General features: G+C 36.3%; 1 protein-coding gene across 1 annotated transcript; it reads right to left on the bottom strand.

The window, feature by feature from the left end:
- Positions 1-5018: 5018 nt before the first annotated feature.
- LOC103326312 (Transducin/WD40 repeat-like superfamily protein) lies at positions 5019-9723 on the bottom strand. Its single transcript, XM_008228535.2, has 4 exons — positions 9205-9723; positions 8829-8996; positions 8074-8558; positions 5019-5780 (listed from the first exon to the last, which is right to left on the bottom strand). The coding sequence occupies exons 1-4, from the start codon at positions 9506-9508 to the stop codon at positions 5409-5411; spliced, it is 1329 nt and encodes a 442-aa protein (XP_008226757.1). The 5' UTR covers positions 9509-9723; the 3' UTR covers positions 5019-5408.
- Positions 9724-21524: the final 11801 nt, after the last annotated feature.

Genomic DNA, 21524 nt, shown 5'->3' with positions numbered 1-21524 from the left:
TGCCCTCCACGTCATGCATGACCCAAACCAAGTTTTGACAACACACTGCACAACAGTGCACCATGCGTCCACTTTCACAAAGAACTAATCGACACCCTTTGACAATTTTTTTCGGAAAGAAAAGCGATAAAATATTATTCAGAAAATGATGATTAGGCCAGCATGTCTATGTATAAGGGTTTGTGTCGGTCTAACTAAGTAGCCTATTTTTTTCCGCAAAGCCACCAGACACCCTTTGACATTTTGAATTAGATATATATGATCGCATTATCCATGACCTTAGTTTTGGAATGATTGCATGATATAACAAGAAATGTTGGCGGAACTTTGGCTTTTTTGCTTTATCTCTATCAATCTCTCACTTTCATCTGATAGAGAGAGTGATTTTACCGGTTAGAGAAATGGGAGCTTCACCATGATGGTCTACGGATGATGGATGGATGGTGGTTATGGGGCTTGTTGCAATAGGCTAGGCTTGTAAAGAGTCTTTATCCACAAGGGCTAAAGCTAGCTGCTTGTGCACTCCTGTCGGTCAAGTGCCCCCAAAAATAAGGGGACACTGTTCATGATGCTGATGTGAGTAAGTCAATCCCACCTGGCCGAACAATTCAAAATAAGCGAACGTTGAGAAAATCTTGGTTGCAACGAGGTTGATATTATTTTGTTACTTTTAATTAATAATTGCTATGTCATATGAAAAAGTTTTCACATTTATTATATTATGTTTTAATTTTATCCTTTGGTTAATTAGATACATTATTATGAATATACACGTAGATACGTTATTGTAGGTGTATATATTATTTGTGGGTACATTATTCATACTGCGTATATATTCATAATAACGTACCTAAACCTAATACAAAGAACTCGAATCATAATCAGATCTTGTTAGCAGACTATTACCATTACATGCAGCCTTAGAAACCATTCTTTTATGTTGGAAGAAAACTTGATAATGGCATCCACTCACTAATAGCATATGAATATCCGAATGAGAAAATAATTATATATATTATTAGAAACCATCTTCCTATCCACCGTCACTTGTATCTTAATTCCCAATGAGACATAGAGAATAAATATAAGGCGAGTTTGCTTAATAGTTTCCAACTTTCTAGTAATTAAGTTATTAACCCCGTGATTCTGTTGATAATTGATATCACGTCACATTGTCTAGAATTTTGCTTAATTTTTCGAGGCCAGCTAGCAATCTTTATGTTAAGATAAGATATCATTGCCCTGGGAACAGTAGACCTACCAATACCTAGCTATCACCTAAGCTGAGAGATATCTAGTTGACTCGAATTTCATGCAATCTAGGCATGAACAGTGCTACTATTCAATAATTCAGCTACCGGTGTGTAGTGCTCTGGGAAAAGCTGAAATGAAGAAAATTTCCAATTAAACTGGATTCTAGCTGGACTCAGCTTTTGTAGATCTTGGCGTCAACCGGTGACATAATCTTGGCTTTAGCTTTTCAGGATATCATTGCCACTAGAAAAATAGAAATTCTTGTCTAATTAGTGAGCGGTTTAGGTTAAAATTAATCATGTTTGTCATGTCTGTTTGAGGCATTCTACGACATGAAGAAAGAGACTTTTATTTTTTTATTATTTTTTCAAATGAAGAAAGAGACTTAATCATTTTAATTACATAAAAATGAACTAAAAGCCATCATCACTAGATAAATAGCTGCTATACAACACGAGGCCTAATAAGGAATACTTCCTAATTGGGAAGAACACGACATTTAACAAAATCATGATTGGTTCTTTTTTTCTCAAATATATTACAATTCTTGATCCAACTGTGAGCACAAAAGGAAAAAAAAGAAAAGAAAAAGATGAACCAACCAAATTGGTTGAGGCCACAAATCACATGGCCAATAAATATGAGTCTGTCGGCTACTTTTCAAGGCCAGGATTGGAAGAGGGGTTGGTGATATCGATATATGTTACACTTTGTGTCGAAAATAAAACATTTTGATTATGGTGTAGCATGTACGAGAGGATAAACATTTATCTAAAGTTGAAAACGGAAACAAGAACTTGACAAGATAGATCACAAATATCCATAAAGAAATGCAACAAAAAGATAATCAACGAGATGAGATTTAGTTCAATGGAATTTTTTTTTGATTTCTAGATTAGTAATTTCAGCTTTAAATTCTCATGATTCTTTGATAATTTGTACGTGAAAAAACCCTATCTTCATTGGTAGAATCACACTACGGACTACAGTGGGATATAACCCAGTGAGGAGAATAGAGGAAGAGGAGAGGGGATATGGGAGGAAGAACACTGGCTTCCTCCCCCTTAAATTGAAAACGGCTCTATGAGTGTTTTTTTAGGAAAGAAGAGGCTAGGGTTTCTCTCCATCAAACCTATATATTTAAATTGTTTTAAATATTAGCCCAGTATATATTGACTTAATAAAGTTAAAAAATATATTAATTTTTTTTAATGAATTTAGTTGCAGGTAAGCAATAAAAATACACACTAAAATAGGTACACTTACAATTCTATTGTTGAACATATTTTTATTTTGATAATATGTGCTTTTTGATTGCCTTTAATATGTATTTTTTATATGATAAAGCTTGTTGGAAGTTAGTCAATGGAATTATGAATTAATTTGATTTATATGATTTATTGTTTATTTTTACTTCTAGAAAGACTATAGAAATTGTGAGTGCAAAAAAAAAAAAGAAAAAAAAAAGATTTTAAGCTAATAATTTTAGCTAAACTACCCGTTAAAAAATTCATAATTCTACCCTTAATCTCCTTGTAAAATTTAGATTATCGCTTGTATTAAAATTTAAAATAAAATAAAATAACGGGGAGTGAAAAATGTGTGTAGGGGGGAAGGGGTGGAGGAGGGGTTGTGATTCCAAAGCAACGATTATGCATCGTTAACATGAGCTTAGATTCCCTATAATTTTGTTTTTGGTTCCCTAATCAAAAGCAAAAGCATCAATTTGATTAGGACCATGAAGTTCATGTCCAATCCTAAAGATCAATTGGCTTAGGTAAAACCTTTCAGCCCATCGTTTCATGTCCCCATAGAGGCAGGCTGGTGGGGGCCTCATGGTGCGAAGACCCGCTTGACCACAAGTACACATAATTTTTTTTTTAAAATTATTTATATACTTTTTATCAAAAAGAAGTATCTCTTTTAGATAATGATTGCAGTCATATGGACTTGTGGAGGAGTAGGGGCAAAAAAATACTTGAGCTTTTCCCATATGCTTATGGATTAATGGTGTGACAATTAATAAAAAGAGAGAAATAAGATTGTAGAGAGAGAAAATTGGGTGTTTGAGACCAGGTAAGGTGGGGAGCATATTCATATGAAGGTTGAAAATAAACAATGCAGATAGGCAAGTAGGCTGTATGAATGTGTTCCTTTGCTTTAAATGGGATTAGGGTTAGCTGCCATATTTTCCAATAGAAACAGTTTTAAGAGGGGGGTTGCATGTGGACCATGAATGTTTTGAAGGATGGCTGGTGTGTCTGGATAGTGCTATGGAAAATGGAGATATAAGCATGCTTTTGATTTTCTTTAATAATTTTATATTGAATTTGAGGAGAATTGTTGGTTGGTTTTTTCTTATGGGTTTGTGCTTCTTCTGACTGTCTCTGTGTGTGTGTGTGTGTTTGTGTTTCTGAGGTGGTGTTGAAAGATAGGGGTTTATAGGGGCTTGGTCCCATTTGCAAATGCATCTAAAAAGGGAGAGAAGTGGTGTGTTATGTCCCCCTGCAAATTGACCCCCATAAAGAATGAAAAAGGGAATTGCATAATTGTGTCTTGTTTAGTTTCCTTTTGGCCCCCCCTTCTCTTCTCTTCTCCCCCTCCTTTCATGAAAGGGAGGTGGATGATGAGGAAAAGCACAGTTTTGAGTTTGCCCCCACACAGCCCCTCCTAATTGAATCATATTTCTGTTCTTTGATGGTAGGTGTCAGTTAGAAGCACCTAGACATTGCTATCAACTGCACCATTGCTAGATTGCCCCATACCTAACGGCAATGAACCCCTTCAACACCGTCATTTATTTGATTCAAAATCCTCCTCAACATTCATCCTAGTTTCTTGTTTATTATATATAGACTTTGTTTCTTCTCTCAAATTCAACAAATTTATCCGTCTTTGAGGACTTTATCAATGTCTATGCATTTACTTTGGCGGTTATGTTAAGAAGAAAACTTTCATGTAACAGATGAATGAAACATCTTTCTACAACACTCATCATGTAAAATCCTTATACACGCATCATCACTATGGGGTATGAAAGTTTTTCTTCATGTTGAGGGCCAATGATGATAGAATCAAATTTCATGAAATTGCAACCCTAAAAAATACGAGTCAAAACTTTCACGTAACGGAGAAATGAAACATATGTGTCTACAACACTCATCAAGTAAACAACGCACACGCCTCGTCACTATAGGGTATGTAAGTTTTTCTTCACGGTGAGGGCCAGTGATGACAGAAGCAAATTTCATTGAATCCCAACCCTAAAAAAAAAAAAAAAAAGGAGGCTCAAAAAAGCATGCTCAATGAGTTGTGCCACAAGGTGAAGGTGGTGTCAAATGGGTTCATTGATTTGCATTGACAAGCATGCCACAAGGTGAAAGTGATAGTTTAACTGATATGTAGACCAAATCGCTGCTGAGTTTGCTTGCTAGTGCGTAACACGGCATCTTGCAACAATGAGGATGATATTTGTCATGAATTGGCAATTTTTACATTAATTGTGATTTATGATGGCCTCTTTGATTGAACAATACATGATGTTAATTCATTGGTGTCAACTCAGACATGATAACATTTTCAGCACTTTCACAAATCATATCCTTAAAGTTTTAAAGAAAAGTAGAACTTTGCGGAGCTCCAAATCCACATTTATCAAACACTAATAAATGTCTGATGTGAAATGTGTAGTGTGACATGGCCTTTTTTGGAGCCCAATTTATAGGATAAAAGATCTACAATAGGATAAATGAACCCACAATCCATAGAAGAAAGAAGGAACAATACAATAATTCAAATCCTAGACAACGAGTTTAGAAGTACAAAATAAAATCAATAGGAGAAGAAAGCAAAGTTATTCTGTCATCCTGATATCCGCATGTTATTATCGTGTGGACGTTGTTGTAAATAGGAAGGAAATGAGGGAGAGGTAGTAGAAAATACATGGCGTCCGCATATGAGAATTTCTGAAAGAAAGCAAACTCAAAAAAGCAGAAAATTCAATTCCACATTTTTCTCCCTTTTAATTTTTCATTCAATTTTTCATCCCCAATTCCTCTTGGCTATTACATGTAGGAAATTGCTTGCAACATCACTGATCTCTTTCTTAGACAATCAAAGACTGCCTTGTAATGAAGAAAGTTTATATGGACATCTTACTCAAACACTGAAACCTCTCCATTCCAACTGCATGAAGCAATCACATTAGGTATGCTGGGGTGGATAGCAATGTCAATGCAAGCCTGCTCATATGCCTTGATTCTTCTGACAAGCTCAGAAGACCTATAGTCGTAGAAGTATATAGAACCATCGGAGGAGCCCGAGATTAGCTTTTCCCCATCCACGCTAAACACGCATTTAATGGGAAACCCTGATACCCCATGGCTTTCATACCTCTTGTACTTGTTCAGCTTGAAGGGGGGGATTGAAGAGAAGATTGCAATATAATTACCATTTGACTGGGCAACGAAAAATGGTTCAAATGTGTGGCATCTCACACAGGGACATGTGTAGGCTTCCACATAAACCTGATACAGAGGGAATATCAGTTTTATAGGACCTCAACCTAAGGGAATGGAACATGCACAAAGCTATGTGATTAATGATCAAACATGTCGCAGAAAAATGGCCGAACAGGTAGCAGAAAAATGGTCAAACAGGTAGCAGAAAAATGGTTTAATGATCACAAATGTGGATACAGTAAAGACACCATAAAAACGATACACCAACAAAAAAGGGAGCAGCATGGAGCAATGTCTCAATTGATATTGCATAGCAACTTTAATCTCATAATAGCTACTATGCAATTGCCTACGATTAGGCTCTATGGTTTCGATTACAAATATTGCTTTCGAATTTTGATCATACATTTCTTTCACTAGTAGCAATGTTAGCACCCCATTGTTGAAACCAATTTCTCTCAAAGGTAAATGGAAATGGTACATGGACCTGCATGATTTACAATATTGGCTAACAAAAACTTTTTAACCCTACTCTAGAAAGATTATCATCTGAAGGACAATAAAGCGTTATAATATACTACCCCAAACCATTGCTCTTTTGAGAGAAAAATTCAAAAGCCAATGTACAACAATTCTAGTTTGAGCTTACTCTGAAGTATTGAACATTTACTGTTTCTTACTTTCAACAATTTATCATCAATATCCCTGACGTGATGGAACCCACATTTGAGAAGACTTATAAAAATGAGAGCTGACTAAAAGTTGCCAAAACATGTTTTCTATGACATAATGAATTAAAACTAAGTCGTATGAATATTACCTATTTGAATGAAGTAAATTGATATTCTATACACTATTCAAATTATAAAGGATGACACACAAAATTTACATTATAATAATTATATTATATTTTATAGATTAAAAGGCTTCAGAACCCTTCACTTCTGTACCCATAGGTATTGCCATCAGAAAAAAAATCCACTGGATGCTTAAAACTGAAAAGTTTGTTTTTCAAATTGTGAATCGTTTATATCAGATGTGTCCAAGAATATTCTTATTCAATTGTTTGGTAATGTGCCAAAAGGAAAATTGATGAGTGCCCGAGTCCAACATGAGTACATCAGATTAAAACTGTCCATGCAAGACCCATTATCAAGTGATGAAAGCAGAGCAACTGAGCAACAAGAAATATCCGAGTTGAACCTTAAGCATTTTATCAAACAAACCTAATCATTATGTAGTGAATAGTATTATAAAATAAATTAAGATCTCACTAATGCTTCAGTATCAGAATAAAAAATATGGCTCCTATGATATGTATAGTACTACCAAATCCTGCATAACAAAATTAATTAAACATATCCTGCAGAATCTTTCTTTGAAAAAAAAGAAAAGAAGTAATTTACATTTAGTGTGAATCAGTTATAACTAACTTCATTTTCATGTCTGAATATTTCATAAGAATACATCTTCTTTCTGATCCAATGAGGTTGATGTATTTAAAAGATACTGAAATATATGTTTGCCAATAACCATGGTTTTTTTGCTGCCAAAAGAGAATTATCACCTTCTGAGCATTGAACAAGCACATATCATGATGTTTAATTACTTTACTTACTTGAAATCAAAAGGAGAAGGAATTAGAATAGGAATCATAATGATGCATTGTCAGTTTTTCTAACTACCAGGAATTGGAAGCAGAATCACGATGATTCCAATTTAAATGTTTATTAACTTTCAGGAATCAAAATCAAAATGAGTCTGATCTCTAATCTAGTACAAAATAAAATATTTTAACTACTGACTAATAGATATTTCAAATGTCAAAAAGCACGTGTTATGACTCCAAAGAAGTAAGAGACTATAGTTACGACACAACCATTGAACAGATTATGTGCAACATATTCAACATGAATCGTGTCACGTATATAAGCTGACACAGCCAACATCTATAGCATCACATATCTTTCATCATTAAGAAGATAATTACAGAAGGCCTTGTATTATATCTACATCTTAAGTATACAATGCATGCTAACCAAATTAATTCATTATAGGCAGGTCCAAGTCTCACAAGCGTTGAACAGAAGACTAGATGATAAAATATAATGAAATCTAGAAAGGTCAAATAGAAGAGGATTTCCAAAAAGACCATTAAACAACGTTACAAGGATGAATGCAAGTTCTTACAGGATAATGCATAATTAATGTACATACAAGTTCTGCTCAATATATAAACAGGATATGCAGGGGCAACCATATCTGTAATCAATTGCGTAAGGATGTAATTTTTATAAATGCATGAAACACACTGCATTTGCAACACATATTGAAGCAAGAACTGCAAGAAGTCTCTTACCTGATTAGAGAGTGGAACTTGTCGTGAAACATCCCAAACAACAATAGAATTTTCACTAAGGTTGCGTCCAGATGCATCACTAGACGATATAATCTGCTTGCCATTCGTGGTGAATTCAACATCAAGGATGGGATCATGACCTCGAACGTATTCATGGACCGCCTTGCCATTTCTAACATCCCACAACCTCAGACCGCCTTTGGATCCCCCAGAAACGAAGAGGTTGAAATTATCAGGATGGAATTTAACAACACTAACAACTTGATCCTCCTTAAAAACCTGAGTCTCTATGCCCCTTTCAACATCCACTAACTTTGATGAGGAGTCATATCCACAAGAAAGCACAAACAACCCTTGCCCCGACCATTTCACATCTTTGATAGCAGCATTGTGAAAATTCAAAACACGGGCTACCTTCTGATCACTGCTCCACACATTCCATATGCAGATTGTTTGATCCATCGAAGCAGAGGCCAGAAGATGAGCTGTAGACTAACTCCAATGAACAGATCAATAAGGCAAGTGAGCTTTAAATGCAACTGGCATATACAAAATAGAATATTGCTTGTTTAAGGATTTAATCTAAACAACTGACAAAACAACCTTCTACTCAAATTAATAAACCAATAAATTCAATCGTCAGAAGTAATAAGGGCATCCAAGAACCAATTTTTTTAGCAAAATTTTGTGCCACAAGACCACTAATCCAAAAGGATAAGTGTCAATACAAGAGTTGGTGAACAAGCAGAGCTTACCATGAGTTGGTGACCAATGTACAGCATTAACAGCTTTGGTATGTCCGCTTAGAGGCACAGACATTCTTTGAGGCATCTGGCCAAGCTGTGCACGACCCTTTCTTGTTTTGTTTCTCAACAATGACTTAATATCACGAGGAACATCAGAATCCGAAATACTCCCAAAAACTGCCAGCAACAACATGACTGACTACATCAGTATACCATACACATATGCTATGCAAATATGCACATGAATGTGACATTGTCAGCTTAAGTGAACCCGTCATGAGCATTTCTTTTTCTTCCAAATTTAGTAATTTACATTCTTAAGTTTCTACAAATAAATAAAAAAACGTGAATTTATGAATATTTCCAAATGGAAAGAACAAAGTACCAGGCGAGGTCGTCAGCAGCAAAGCATCCGGGTTCGGGTCGGGGGCGGTAGGTTGGGAACCCAAGAGACCGCGCTCTCTCTTGGATACGTATCTACCAGGAACCGGAGCTTCTATACGGAGGGCCGGGAACTGGGTTGAGTCCGACAGAGGATTCTGAGTTTTAGTATGTGTAAATGGGTTATCGGGTTTGAGCCGCTTCGAATTCGGGGGCGTGAAGTTTTCGGGTCTGGGTTGTTTAGCTGATTCTTCTTCCTCTTCTTCGTTGTCTGAGGCGTTTGAGTATGCGTTGCAGAGAAGATCCATGTCTCAAGTCTCAAATCCAGGAGCTTTGCTGCTTCTCAAATTCTCGTTGCCTTTTGTCCTCTGCCATCGAGGTGGAAGCTGCGGCCAGTCTTGCCAGAACCTTGCGCAGGCAATTGGAGACTTTACCAGCTCAATCAATTGGTCTTGGCTTCGTCGCGAAGCTGACGCCGCCGCCAAATGGAGCAATTGGGCTCTTTTGAGGTGTTTGTTAAGATTGTTCACTGTTTCAAGGGAGACCCACTTATACATTGGGCTCGTAAGCATACATATGAGAGCAGAGCCTTACTGAACTTGGGCTCAAGGATCTTGAGGACTGGTTTATGCTTTATAATACAACAGAGTTGGCCTGTGATTTTCTTCTTTATACAAGCGATAGTTGACGGAGAGGAAATCAAACATATGATCTCAAATGCATGGATAAATACTATTAACCTCGAGTCCAGATATTTCTTCCCCTTCCTGTCCCTTATCTAACTTTTTGACACATGCCCTTTCAATTAACCATAACATAACAGTATTAGATTTTAGTAAAATTAAAACTAAGGCTTAATGTCAAAATGGTCCATGTGTTTTATCTATTGGCCAATTTAGTCTCTATATTTTTAATTTGGTCAATTTAGTCCCTATGTTTAAAACTGTTAACCAATGTAGTCCGATCTGTTAAATTTTCCGTTAAATAAACGTTATCCACTTTTTTGTCTTTTAAAAACCTATAAATCTTTTTAAAATTAATAAAAATTTGAATTAACTTAAAAACTCCCAATTAACAGCACTTTATGGATAGGACCTCAGAGAAACTAAATTAGCATCATCTCAATCGACCCTAAGACAAGCACTAGTCATAATTGAGTTTAAAAGACAATATCTTTGAAAACCCATATATATGGGCAATCTAAAACTATAAGAAATTTCATTTTTTTAGCTAGGGGTGGGCGCGGTCTAGTGCAATCTAATTCGGACCTCACACTGGAATCGAAATCGGTACTATTCAATCAGTTCGGCTTCGTTCCATTTTAAGGAAAAACAGGAGGAAAATAGCACCGAGCCGAATTACCTATTCCTGGTGCGGTTTTCTAGTTTGGATCTGTTACCTTCTGTTTTTCGGGGTTCCCTTTTGTTGGACTAAAGTAACATATAAGGCCATGTTTCACATTTGTATAACAATTGGGCCTAAACTTTAATAATTTCAACATGTCATGCAATCTAATTCAATCTAATTTCACATTTCAATTGGGCCTAAATTTTAATTAAAGCATATCTTTCACATTCAATACAATCCAACAAAGCAAACAACATATACATGATACATGCATATGCATTTTAACTTCTAAACACAAAACATGCATGCTGCCATGTGTCATCCAATCCAAACATACAATCTTAAGAATTACAAACCAATATAAAAATTGATTATTAAATTACAAACCAAATTAAAAATTCTAAACATAAACCAAAAATTAAAACATAACATCACCAATGGAAGCTTCACATATTAAGTGATCATTGAAAAATAGCAGGACTTGAATGGGTAGGTGCGAGTAAACTCTTAAGATTTATAAATAAAAACATAAACACATTAAAACATTAGGCAAGCATATATATATATATAGTATACATTATTAAATCACGTAAAACTAGAAACAAATACCTGACTCAATGGATTTATAAAACTCAATCTCTTGAATGGTTGGCTCACATTGTATAAAACAGATATCATCGGACCTTAATCAATTTTGAGAACAAATTAAGGCATGCACAATCTTAGGATTTAAAGAAGCATGAAATGAATTAACCACCCGACCACCCGTATTAAAGCATGATTCCGAAGGCAATGTTGATACGGGAATAGCAAGCACATCCTTTGCAATAAGTGACAAACCCAAATATTTAACCCCATTCAATTTCCACCACTTCAAAATATCGAACTTGGGAATCACTTTTTCAATTGGGTCGGTTAAATACCTATCAATTTCATGCTCCAATATTACAGTGTTGCTTGCTTGAGATTCTTTTATCAAACTTTCCTTCATTTTCCAAAGGTGTTTTCCTCCTCCATTTTTGTTAGAACTTGTCATGGTGGTACTAATAGTAGACCTAGTCCCTTGAGTAGTAGGAGGTGGTGAGATAGCATACTCCTCATAAAGCTTCATTAAAAGCTCTTTCACTTCATTCTTTTTCTTAGTAGCATCTTGCGGGATTTCAAACCTCCTCTTTAATACAAAATCCAAGTTCCCCAACTTGTACCGAGGATCAAGAACAAGTGCTACCATCAAAAGTTGGTTCACTTTACCAAGGTCACCCTAATACTTCTCAAATTTCATCTTCATACTACATGCCATATCTTTCAAAACCATGGAGGTGTGAGTTGAGTTGGTAATTGCTCTCCAAAGAACAAATCACCAATTTCACCCTTCATTGCAATCAAATTATGGAAGGTGGTGTGGGAAGCGAGATGCAAAGAAACACTCATCTTCAATATCATATTATAAATGACCTTTTAAAAATTGACAAAGGTAAGAGCATTTCTCCAATCTTCCTTAGTTGGTGGCCCTACCCTTTTTTAGGCATAGATGCAACCACCCCCTCATCTTCCCTAACCGGTTCATCTTCACCAAATCAAGATGCAAATGGGGCATCATCATCTTCTCCCATTCTCACAAAGGTTTTTTCAAACCTCAAAGCGGCATCCAACATTATATATGTTTAATTCTACTTAGTTGGAACATCCAACACCACAAGCCCTTTACATTCAATTCGCTCTTTCAAAACACAAGTTTTAAATTATTCTAATATTTGTGGAGAAGATCTTACATACTTAACCGCATTCCTTATTGACAATATGCTTTTCTCTAGTTTTTTCAAGCCATCTTGAACAATCAAATTGATAATATGAGCACAACACCTCACATGCATGTACTTTCCTTCCAACACAAGACTACTATTTTTCCAATGACCCATCTCTGACTTCAAGTAATCTATTGATTTCATGTTTAAAGAAGCATTATTAGTCGTGATTGCTAGTATCTTCTTTAAATCCCAATGAAGCAAACAAGTCTCAAGAAGTTTACCAATTGAGTTCCCTTTGTGGTTAGTATTGACACAAAAGTTCAATGTGCAAATTCCATTCACCATTTATAAAGTGTGCCGTGATCACTATGTAATTTATATTTTAAACATTTGTCCAAGTGTCTGTTGTGAGGCACACTTTATGTGATGCTAATTATCTTTTCAACTTTTGTTTCATCTCATTATACATAGCCATAAAATGCATTACAAGTGTCCTATGAGATAACACTTGGAAATGATGGTTCAATAATTAACAAAATCTCCTAAACCATTTACCTTCAACAACACTAAAAGGCAACTCATCTATTACTACCATTTCTACACAATACCTTAACCAATCTTCTTTAGTATGTCGGGTTGTTGAAAGACCACCAAGTTCTTGGTCAAAAGACAAAATCTTTTGTCTTTTATCATTGTCAACCATTCTGGGGTATTTCTTACATAGTGACTCAATATATTTCCTTAAACTTGATGTCCCATTCAAATTGGGGTTCGCGGCATAAGTAATAAAGCTATTCTTGCACCTAGCTCTCTTTTTACACATCGAAGATTTTTTCCCATCCTTCTTCACACTCTCAACTACATCATCATATTTTTCAAAGTAATCTCATACCTCCGATTTTTCTCTTGATGATTTTCTAGTCTCGGAATGAGGTAATGGTGGAAGACCACTCGATTTTTCTCCCATCCTTCTTCACACTTGCACATAGCTCTCTTTTTACATATCGAAGATTTGCTCCCTCACACTCTCAACCACATCATCATATTTTTCAAAGTGATCTCATACCTCCGATTTTTCTCTTGATGATTTTCTAGTCTCGGAATGAGGTAATGGTGGAAGACCACTCGGTTGAGAAGGTGTTTGGGCTTAAGGTTGGGTTACTGGTAAGCTAGGTGATGGTGATAGTGATGATGCGGATGCGGAAGAAGAGCATATTTCATTACTATTACTAGGCAATTGTTCAAATTGGTCCATCCCGCCTTTAATAAGAACCTAATATCAAAACAAAACCAACTTAGCAGCAGCATGCCCTAATTAATAATTATGCAAGGCTCGTAGAACCTAAAAACATACCTAAAAAACAATTAAACAAAAATCATAACATAATTTAACAATCAAAAAAATCAAAAGTCAGAACCAAAAATTAGATTTAGAACACAAAAATATACTAATTTACATAAATCTACTTTTGAAAAAATAAATTTCATAAAAACAAAAACCAAACTAATAAAAATAAATTTCAATTCCAATTTAGCAAAAACAAAAACAAAACTAAGTATGAAACAAATTCAAATCATCATCCATTAATAAATATCATTATATAAAGAAATCTATTAAAACAGATTTCATTATCAAACAAATTCAAATCATCAACGTTCTCATCAATTCATTATCAATTTATTTGTCAATTCTCATCCATTCAAATCATCAATTCTCAATATATCAATTCATCATCATCATTTCTTGCCATCTTATTTCATCATGATAAAACATATTTGATTATAGACTACGAATCATCTTGAATTCATGAAGTCTCATTTCAAATCATCACATGAAGATATCAATCCATCAAACCATCATCAGATGAAGATATCAACAGTAGCAACGTAAACATGCCAATCAATTGCAAAAAAATAAAAAATCAAATGAAATGAAATTAAAGGGATAAAAATATATATATCTTTGGAAACAACAACACAAACAGTTGCAAGCATAATTCCAAGCAACAACAACAACAATTCGAAGCCCCTGTCACAAATGGAACAGATATTAAAATCAACATGCCCGAATTGAAACCCTAAAGAACAAATCCCTAATTTGATACCCCAACCCAAAATCCATAACTGAAAGCCCAAATTGAAACATGTCAATCAATTGAACCCCTTAATTTTAAACCCTAATTGAAACCTCCAATATGAAATTAAAAGAAGAGAGCTATTCTAGTTCAAAAAAGGGGAATAAGGAGAGGAAGAAGTTCTTACCTGACTCTATCTGTGCGTTGCATTTCGTATCGAAGAGGAAGACGAAGATAAGAGACAGAGAGAGAAATGAAAAAAAAAAACCTTAGGCTTAGTAGCACTTAGGGAGGAAACGTTACATGTAGCAAGTTTTATTGTAACACAATAGAATTGGCCGAAATAATATATTAATATATATTAAAATAAAAAAAATATATTAAATATAGTAATCAGTCGGGTTCGGTCTGGTCATGTTGCTATGAGTTGTGAAATCGAAATCAAGACCGGTTGAAACTAGTCTGGTTCGGTTTGGTTGCGATTTGTTGACTTTTTAGTCAACTCAATTTTTGACTATTTTTTCCCATTCGGTTCTGCTCGGTTTTACGGTCTCGATGCCCCACCCTTACTTTTGGTTTCCATCGACTTTCTGGGAAACTACGCAGGGTTTTAAAGTGAAAACATGGTAAATCAAGGTAAACCCATTACAAAATTAGACTAAAACAACTCAAGTGAAATTAATAGAAACATGGGATTTGACCTTAGCTTTGTGAGGATGATGTTGAAGCTGAAGCAAGTAATGTTGCAACCCCTTCTTTGCAAAATTGCAATTGACACTATACTTTCATTAAAACACAACATTCAAAAATAGAAAGAAACATGAAAGATAAAAAAACAACATGAGGTAGTTAGGAGGCGAGGGGATGCTCAGCAATTGGAGAAATGAGAAGGGGTTTAGTTCTTTTGAGAGAGAGAGATTTGGGGTAGAGAGGATAGAGTTGCGGTAGTGGCTTGGGGAATCGAGGCATTGAGATGTAGGTGGGGAAAGTGGTTGGGAGGTGGAGGTGACAGGGCTGTGGGTTGTTGTTGAAGAGAAAGAAAAAAGATAGAAGCGTGGAGGTGGCTGGTATTGGTGGGCGGGAGGTGGCTAGGATTGGATAACGGTGCCTTGTTTTTTGATTTTTTTTAATCTCATTTTGATTTCTTTAGTTATTATTTATTTATTTATAAAGTGAATCCAATAATTTATATTATGTTTTAAAACCGTTTTAACATCAAATTAACGGATTGTACTATATTGGCTAACAGTTTTAAACACGAGGACTAAATTGGCCAAATTAAAAAAACATGGACTAAATTGGCTAATAGGGTAAAACACATGGACCCTTTTAACATTTATGCCTAAAACTAATAAAAACTAGTATTTGAGGAAAATCAAAAGACCCAGACCGAATAGCCACCAAAACTCTCTCACCCACCCAATCTCGTTAGCCCTCCCCACCCCGCTAGCAGCGACCCATCTCTTTCCCACCATCCATCCAATCCCATCAGCCACCACCCTAAAAACCCATCTCCCTTCTCACCATCAACCAAAAATCAAAAATAAAAAGTCCCATTTCTCGCAACACGACAATTGTCATCAGAAAGTTGTTGAAATATAAGTGCGTTTAGCTGAAATGTTCATTTAGGTTCATTAAACTTGCTTAGCTGTGTAATTAACTGTGAGCCTTTGGATTATAGTTTAATGGACGGCTAGGATATTAAGTTGTAGTGAGAGTGTGTGTAGTTGCTATGTGTCTCTATCTCATAGGGTAGAGATTGGATGGTTAGATTGAGCTGATGTAAGAGAGGAATATTCTTATTCCTAACGGTTTTATATCAAGCATGTAGTGTGCGTGTTGTATGGGGCAATGTAAGCGAGAGATAACAAACTCACATTTTGCATCTATCAATTTTGCTTTCTTCTCTCAAATTCTTTCTGTGTTCTTCATTCATTTTCAAACCCTGAGCTCCCTATACCAAAATCCAAATCTAGAAGCAGATTATAGTCTAGTATTTCAACATGGCCTCAAAGCCAGGTTCCTTCGTCTAAACTGGGCGTGAAATCTGTGAAGTACGATTGAGCTAGTCCTGAGCTTGAATCGATTATGGAAGCTGCGATTTCTCTGTGGTCGAGTCTAATATGGCTGGATCTGGAGGTGGTGAGCTGAGAGCCCCGATCTTCAATGGTGAAAACTATGAGTTCTGGAGCATACGGATGAAAATCATCTTCAAGTCTCATGGGCTTTGGGAATTTGTTGAGAAAGGGGTAGAGATATCAGTTTCGAAGGGAGCTGCTGGATCTGATGAGAAGAAGAAAGACAAGGAAGACTCAAGTAGTGCTGAGAAGATATCTCTCACAGAGGCACTTATGAAAGATGCTAAAGCTCTTGGATTGATCTAAGGAGCAGTTTCTGAGGAAATTTTTCCTAGGATTGCTCATGAAGAAACCTCGAAGGGAGCCTGGAATCTCTTGATGCGAGAATTTCATGGAGACAAACAGGTGAGAGGTGTAAAATTACAAAGTTTACGAAGAGATTTTCAATATACTAGGATGAGAGATGATGAATCTTTGTCTGCTTATCTTGCAAAACTGTTTGATCTTATAAATCAAATGACAAGTTATGGAGAATAATTACCTAAAGGAAGAGTAGTGCAGAAATTGTTGATTAGTTTGCCTGCTATGTATGATCCTATATGTTCTGTGATTGAGCATTCGAGGGATATAGATACAATTGAAGTTCAAGAGGTTGTTGCCTCATTGAAAGGTTTTGCACAAAGATTGGAGAGACACACTGAGCCTAAAACTGAGAAAGCATTTGCTAGTCTCAGTTTGAATTCTAAAACTGATAAACTTACAGGAAAGCAGAGTGTTAAAGATCAATAGAGTTGGAAGACAAGAGACAAGAAGTGGGAAAACAAATCCACTGATGGTGCTAAGAATCCATGTAAGCATTGTGGAAAATTGCATTATGGAGAATGTAGATTTAAAGGAAAACCAAAGTGTTACAAATGTGACAAGTTGGGACATATTGCAAAAGACTGCTACAGCAAGAAACCTACACAGCAACAGCTGAACTATGCAACTCAAGCTCCTACTGCACCAACTATGTTTTTTTGTCAACAATGCATCTGATAAAAGGCCTATGGAAGATGTGTGATACTTGGACAGTGGTTGTAGTAACCACATGACTGGCAGGGAGGATGTTTTGGTTGACATTGATAAAAGCATAATGGCAAAGGTTGCAACGGGAACATGACAGTTGGTTGATGTCTTGGGAAAAGGAAGTTTGGTAGTTGACACAAAGATGGGAAAAAGATATATCAAAGAAGTGATGCTTGTATCTGGTCTCAAGGAGAATTTGCTTAGTGTTGGACAGATGATGGAACATGAATACTTTATGATTTTTGGAGATAGCAAAGCAGATGTCTATGATGATGACGCACTGTCTACTCTGGTGGCTAGAGTACAGATGAAAGGAAATAGAAGTTTTCCTTTGAATCCGCACACAGAATTACAAGTATCACTAAGAGCAAATGTATGTCAATCAGTTTTGATTTGGCATAGGAGGATGGGGCATTTAAACTTCAACAGTTTAAAATTACTGCAAAATGAAGGAATGGTGTTAGGACTGCCAGAGATTAAAGCCACAAGTCATGTGTGTGAAGGGTGCACTTTTGGAAAACATTGCAGGGAACCTTTTCCAAAAGAAGCAACAAGCAGAGCTGCGAGTCCACTTGAATTGGTACACATGGATGTTTGTGGACCAATGCAAACTACTACAAAGTCAGGAAATAGGTATTTCCTTACATTCATAGATGATAGCACTAGAATGTGTTGGATCTATTTTCTGAGATACAAGTCTGAAGTATTTAGTGTGTTTAAAAAGTTTAAAGCTATGGTTGAATTGCAAAGTGGCTATAAACTGAAAAAAAAAATTAAGAAGTGATAGAGGGGGTGAGTATACTTCTACAAAATTCAGCAAGTTTTGTGATGACATGGGAATGGAAAGGCAACTGACAGTTGCTCATTCTCCACAGTAGAATGGTGTAGCTGAAAGGAAGAATAGATCAATTGTTGAAATGGCAAAATGTATGATGTTTGAGAAGAAAATGCCTCTGGAATTTTGGGCTGAAGCAGTTAACATTGCTGCATATGTATTGAATAGATGTCCTACTAAAGCTTTAGAGAAGAAAACACCCTTTGAAGCTTATAGTGGAAGAAAACCAGGGATCAAGCATCTAAGAGTGTTTGGTTCCTTGTGTTATGCTCTGATTCCAAAGCAGCAGAGACATAAGCTTGATCAAACTAGCACTAAGTGTGTGTTTCTTGGTTATGGTAACTGTGAAAAAGGTTACAAGTTATACAATATTGAATCAGGCAAAGTGATTATTTCTAGAGATGTTATTTTTAATGAGGAAGGTAGTTGGAACTGGAATGCACAAAAGGAGTCCTGTGTTTCAGTTTCACTGACTGATGTTGTCAATGAGAATGGAAAAGAGATTGATGAGTCGCATGAAGTTCAAGCAGAAATGGCTGAAGAAAATGAAACAGAACACACTGAGGCTGTCACAGGTCCTCAGGAGTACTATACTCCTAGAAAGTTCAAAAGTATAGCTGAAGTCTATGAAAGATGCAATGTGTGCATCATTGAGCTTGAGTCGTTTGAAGAAGCTGTCAAGGATGACTCTTGGTAGAAAGAAATGGAAAATGAGATTCACATGATAGAGAAGAATGACACTTGGGATTTGGTTGATAGACCAATAGATAAACCAGTCATTGGAGTTAAATGGGTGTATAAAACCAAGTTAAACTTGGATGGTTCTGTTCAGAAGAATAAAGCAAGGCTGGTGGCAAAAAGCTACTCTCAAAAGCCTGGGATAGACTTCAAAGAGACCTTTGCACCTGTGGCAAGGCTTGACACAATTCGAATTTTAGTAGTCTTGGCTGCACAGAAAGGATGGAAGTTGTTTCAGTTGGATGTTAAATCGGCTTTTCTGAATGGAGTGTTACATGAAGAGGTTTATGTTGATCAACCACCTGGTTTTGTGGTTAAGAACAGGGAAGATGAGGTTTATAGACTGAAAAAGGCTTTGTATAGTCTTAAACAAGCTCCAAGAGCTTGGTATGAAGAGATTAAATCTTACTTTGAGAAGATTGGTTTCAAGAGAAGTCTTAGTGAGGCAACTCTGTATGTGAAGTCTGCAGAGAGTGGAATTCTTATTGTTTCACTTTATGTAGATGACATCATCTATACTGGAAGTTCTAGAGAGCTATTGTTGGATTTCAAGACTGAAATGATGAAGCAATATGAAATGACAAATCTTGGTCTGTTAGATCATTTTCTGGGGTTAGGAGTGATACAGACTGAATCTTATATTTTCTTGCATCAGAAGAAATATGCAAAGAAACTCTTGGATAGGTTTGGTTTCAAGGATTGCAAGTCAATTGCTACTCCTCTTGCAGTAAATGAGAAACTGTCTAAACAGGATGGTAGTGAATTGGCAGATTAAAGTTTATACAGGCAGGTAGTGGGAAGCTTGTTGTATCTGACAGCAACAAGCCCTGATATTATGTTTGTAGCCAGTCTCTTAGCTAGATTCATGCATGGTCCTACCAGAAAACACATGGGAACTGTTAAGAGAGTGCTTAGGTACATTCAAGGTACACTGGATTATGGCATAGTCTATGAAAGAGGAAAGGAAGCTGTGCTAATTGGCTATTGTGATAGTGATTGGTCAGGAAGTGAGGACAATATGAAGAACACCTCAGGATATGCATTTCATCTTTGTTCTGGTGTTTTTTCTTGGGCATCAGTCAAGCAAAGCAGTGTAGCTCTCTCCACTGCAGAAGCTGAATATATGAGTGCAGCTGAAGCAACTGCACAAGCAATGTGGTTAAGGTTTGTTCTCTTAGATTTTGGTGAAGAACAGATCAGTTCAACATCAATTCTATGTGATAATACCTCAGCTATTGCTATAGCAAAGAATCCTGTGCATCATCACAAGAAAAGGCATATCAATAAGAGATTTCATTTTATCCGAGATGCCTTGCAGAATGAAGAAATTGATTTACTGTATTGCAAGACAGAAGAGCAGACCGCAGATATATTTACCAAAGCTCTAGCTAGAGATCGGTTCGAGTATTTGAGGAAGAAGCTTGGTGTTATTTCAGCTAAACACTTAGAAGGGAGTGTTGAAATATAAGTGCATTTAGCTGAAATGTTCATTTAGGTTCATTAAACTTGCTTAGCTGTGTAATTAACTATGAGCCTTTGGATTATAGTTCAATGGACGGCTAGGATATTAAGTTGTAGTGAGAGTGTGTGTAGTTGCTATGTGTCTCTATCTCATAGGGTAGAGATTGGATGATTAGATTGAGCTGATGTAAGAGAGGAATATTCTGATTCCTGATGGTTTTATATCAAGCATGTAGTGTGCATGTTGTGTGGGGCAATGTAAGAGAGAGATAACAGACTCACATTTTGCATCTATCAATTTTGCTCTCTTCTCTCAAATTCTCTCTGTGTTCTTCATTCATTTTCAAACCCTGAGCTCCCTATACCAAAATCCAAATCTAGAAGCAGATTATAGTCTAGTATTTCAACAAAAGTTTCATTTTATTTTTCAAGTCCAAAGTCTCCATTTTTCTTTTTGTTTTGAAGGTTTCTAAGTGTGATCAAAGTCACTCAACAATCCCTGGACACCAAAATCGGAGTGCTTTAAGTTTGTAAGCCTGCAAGGAATGAAGTGGGCCAAATGACCCCGTTATGGCAACTCCATCGTGCTCAACTCGTCCGAGGCCACTCTGGGTCGCCACCTTCTTGGCCGACCAGTCCAAATCGGCGTCACCGATGTCTTCACTTTGCCCGGTGACTTTAACTTGACCCTCCTCGACCACCTCATCGTAGAGCTCGGGCCACGAACATTGCCTGCTGTAACGAGCTCAATGCCGCTACGCCACTCGTGGAGTCGGCGTGTCACATTTCACCGTGGGCGAGCTCAGTATTCTCAATGCGATCGCTAGAGCCTACAGTGAAAACTTGCCTATGATTTGTATAGTTGGAGGCACTTGTGGATCTATGAATTTTTCAGAGGAGGTGCAACATTCAAAAGCTAAAAGCTCATTAAAAAAAATGTAAACAATAAAATCCCTTATAATTTAACCTAATGA

Source organism: Prunus mume, linkage group LG3 (assembly GCF_029339155.1).
Source record: "Prunus mume cultivar Tortuosa linkage group LG3, ASM2933915v1, whole genome shotgun sequence".
NCBI lineage: Eukaryota > Viridiplantae > Streptophyta > Magnoliopsida > Rosales > Rosaceae > Prunus > Prunus mume.
The sequence above is the reverse complement of the archived record's forward strand: the minus strand, read 5'-3'. Positions and strand labels throughout refer to the sequence as shown.

Excerpts from the sequence above, each read along its gene's own strand:
- LOC103326312 (XM_008228535.2), bottom strand. The coding sequence starts at position 9,508 with ATGGATCTTCTCTGCAACGCATACTCAAACGCCTCAGACAACGAAGAA. Across the intron at positions 8,559-8,828 it reads ACATTGGTCACCAACTCATG|CTCATCTTCTGGCCTCTGCT; the intron begins GTAAGCTCTGCT and ends GTTAGTCTACAG. Across the intron at positions 5,781-8,073 it reads AAGTTCCACTCTCTAATCAG|GTTTATGTGGAAGCCTACAC; the intron begins GTAAGAGACTTC and ends CCTCTGTATCAG.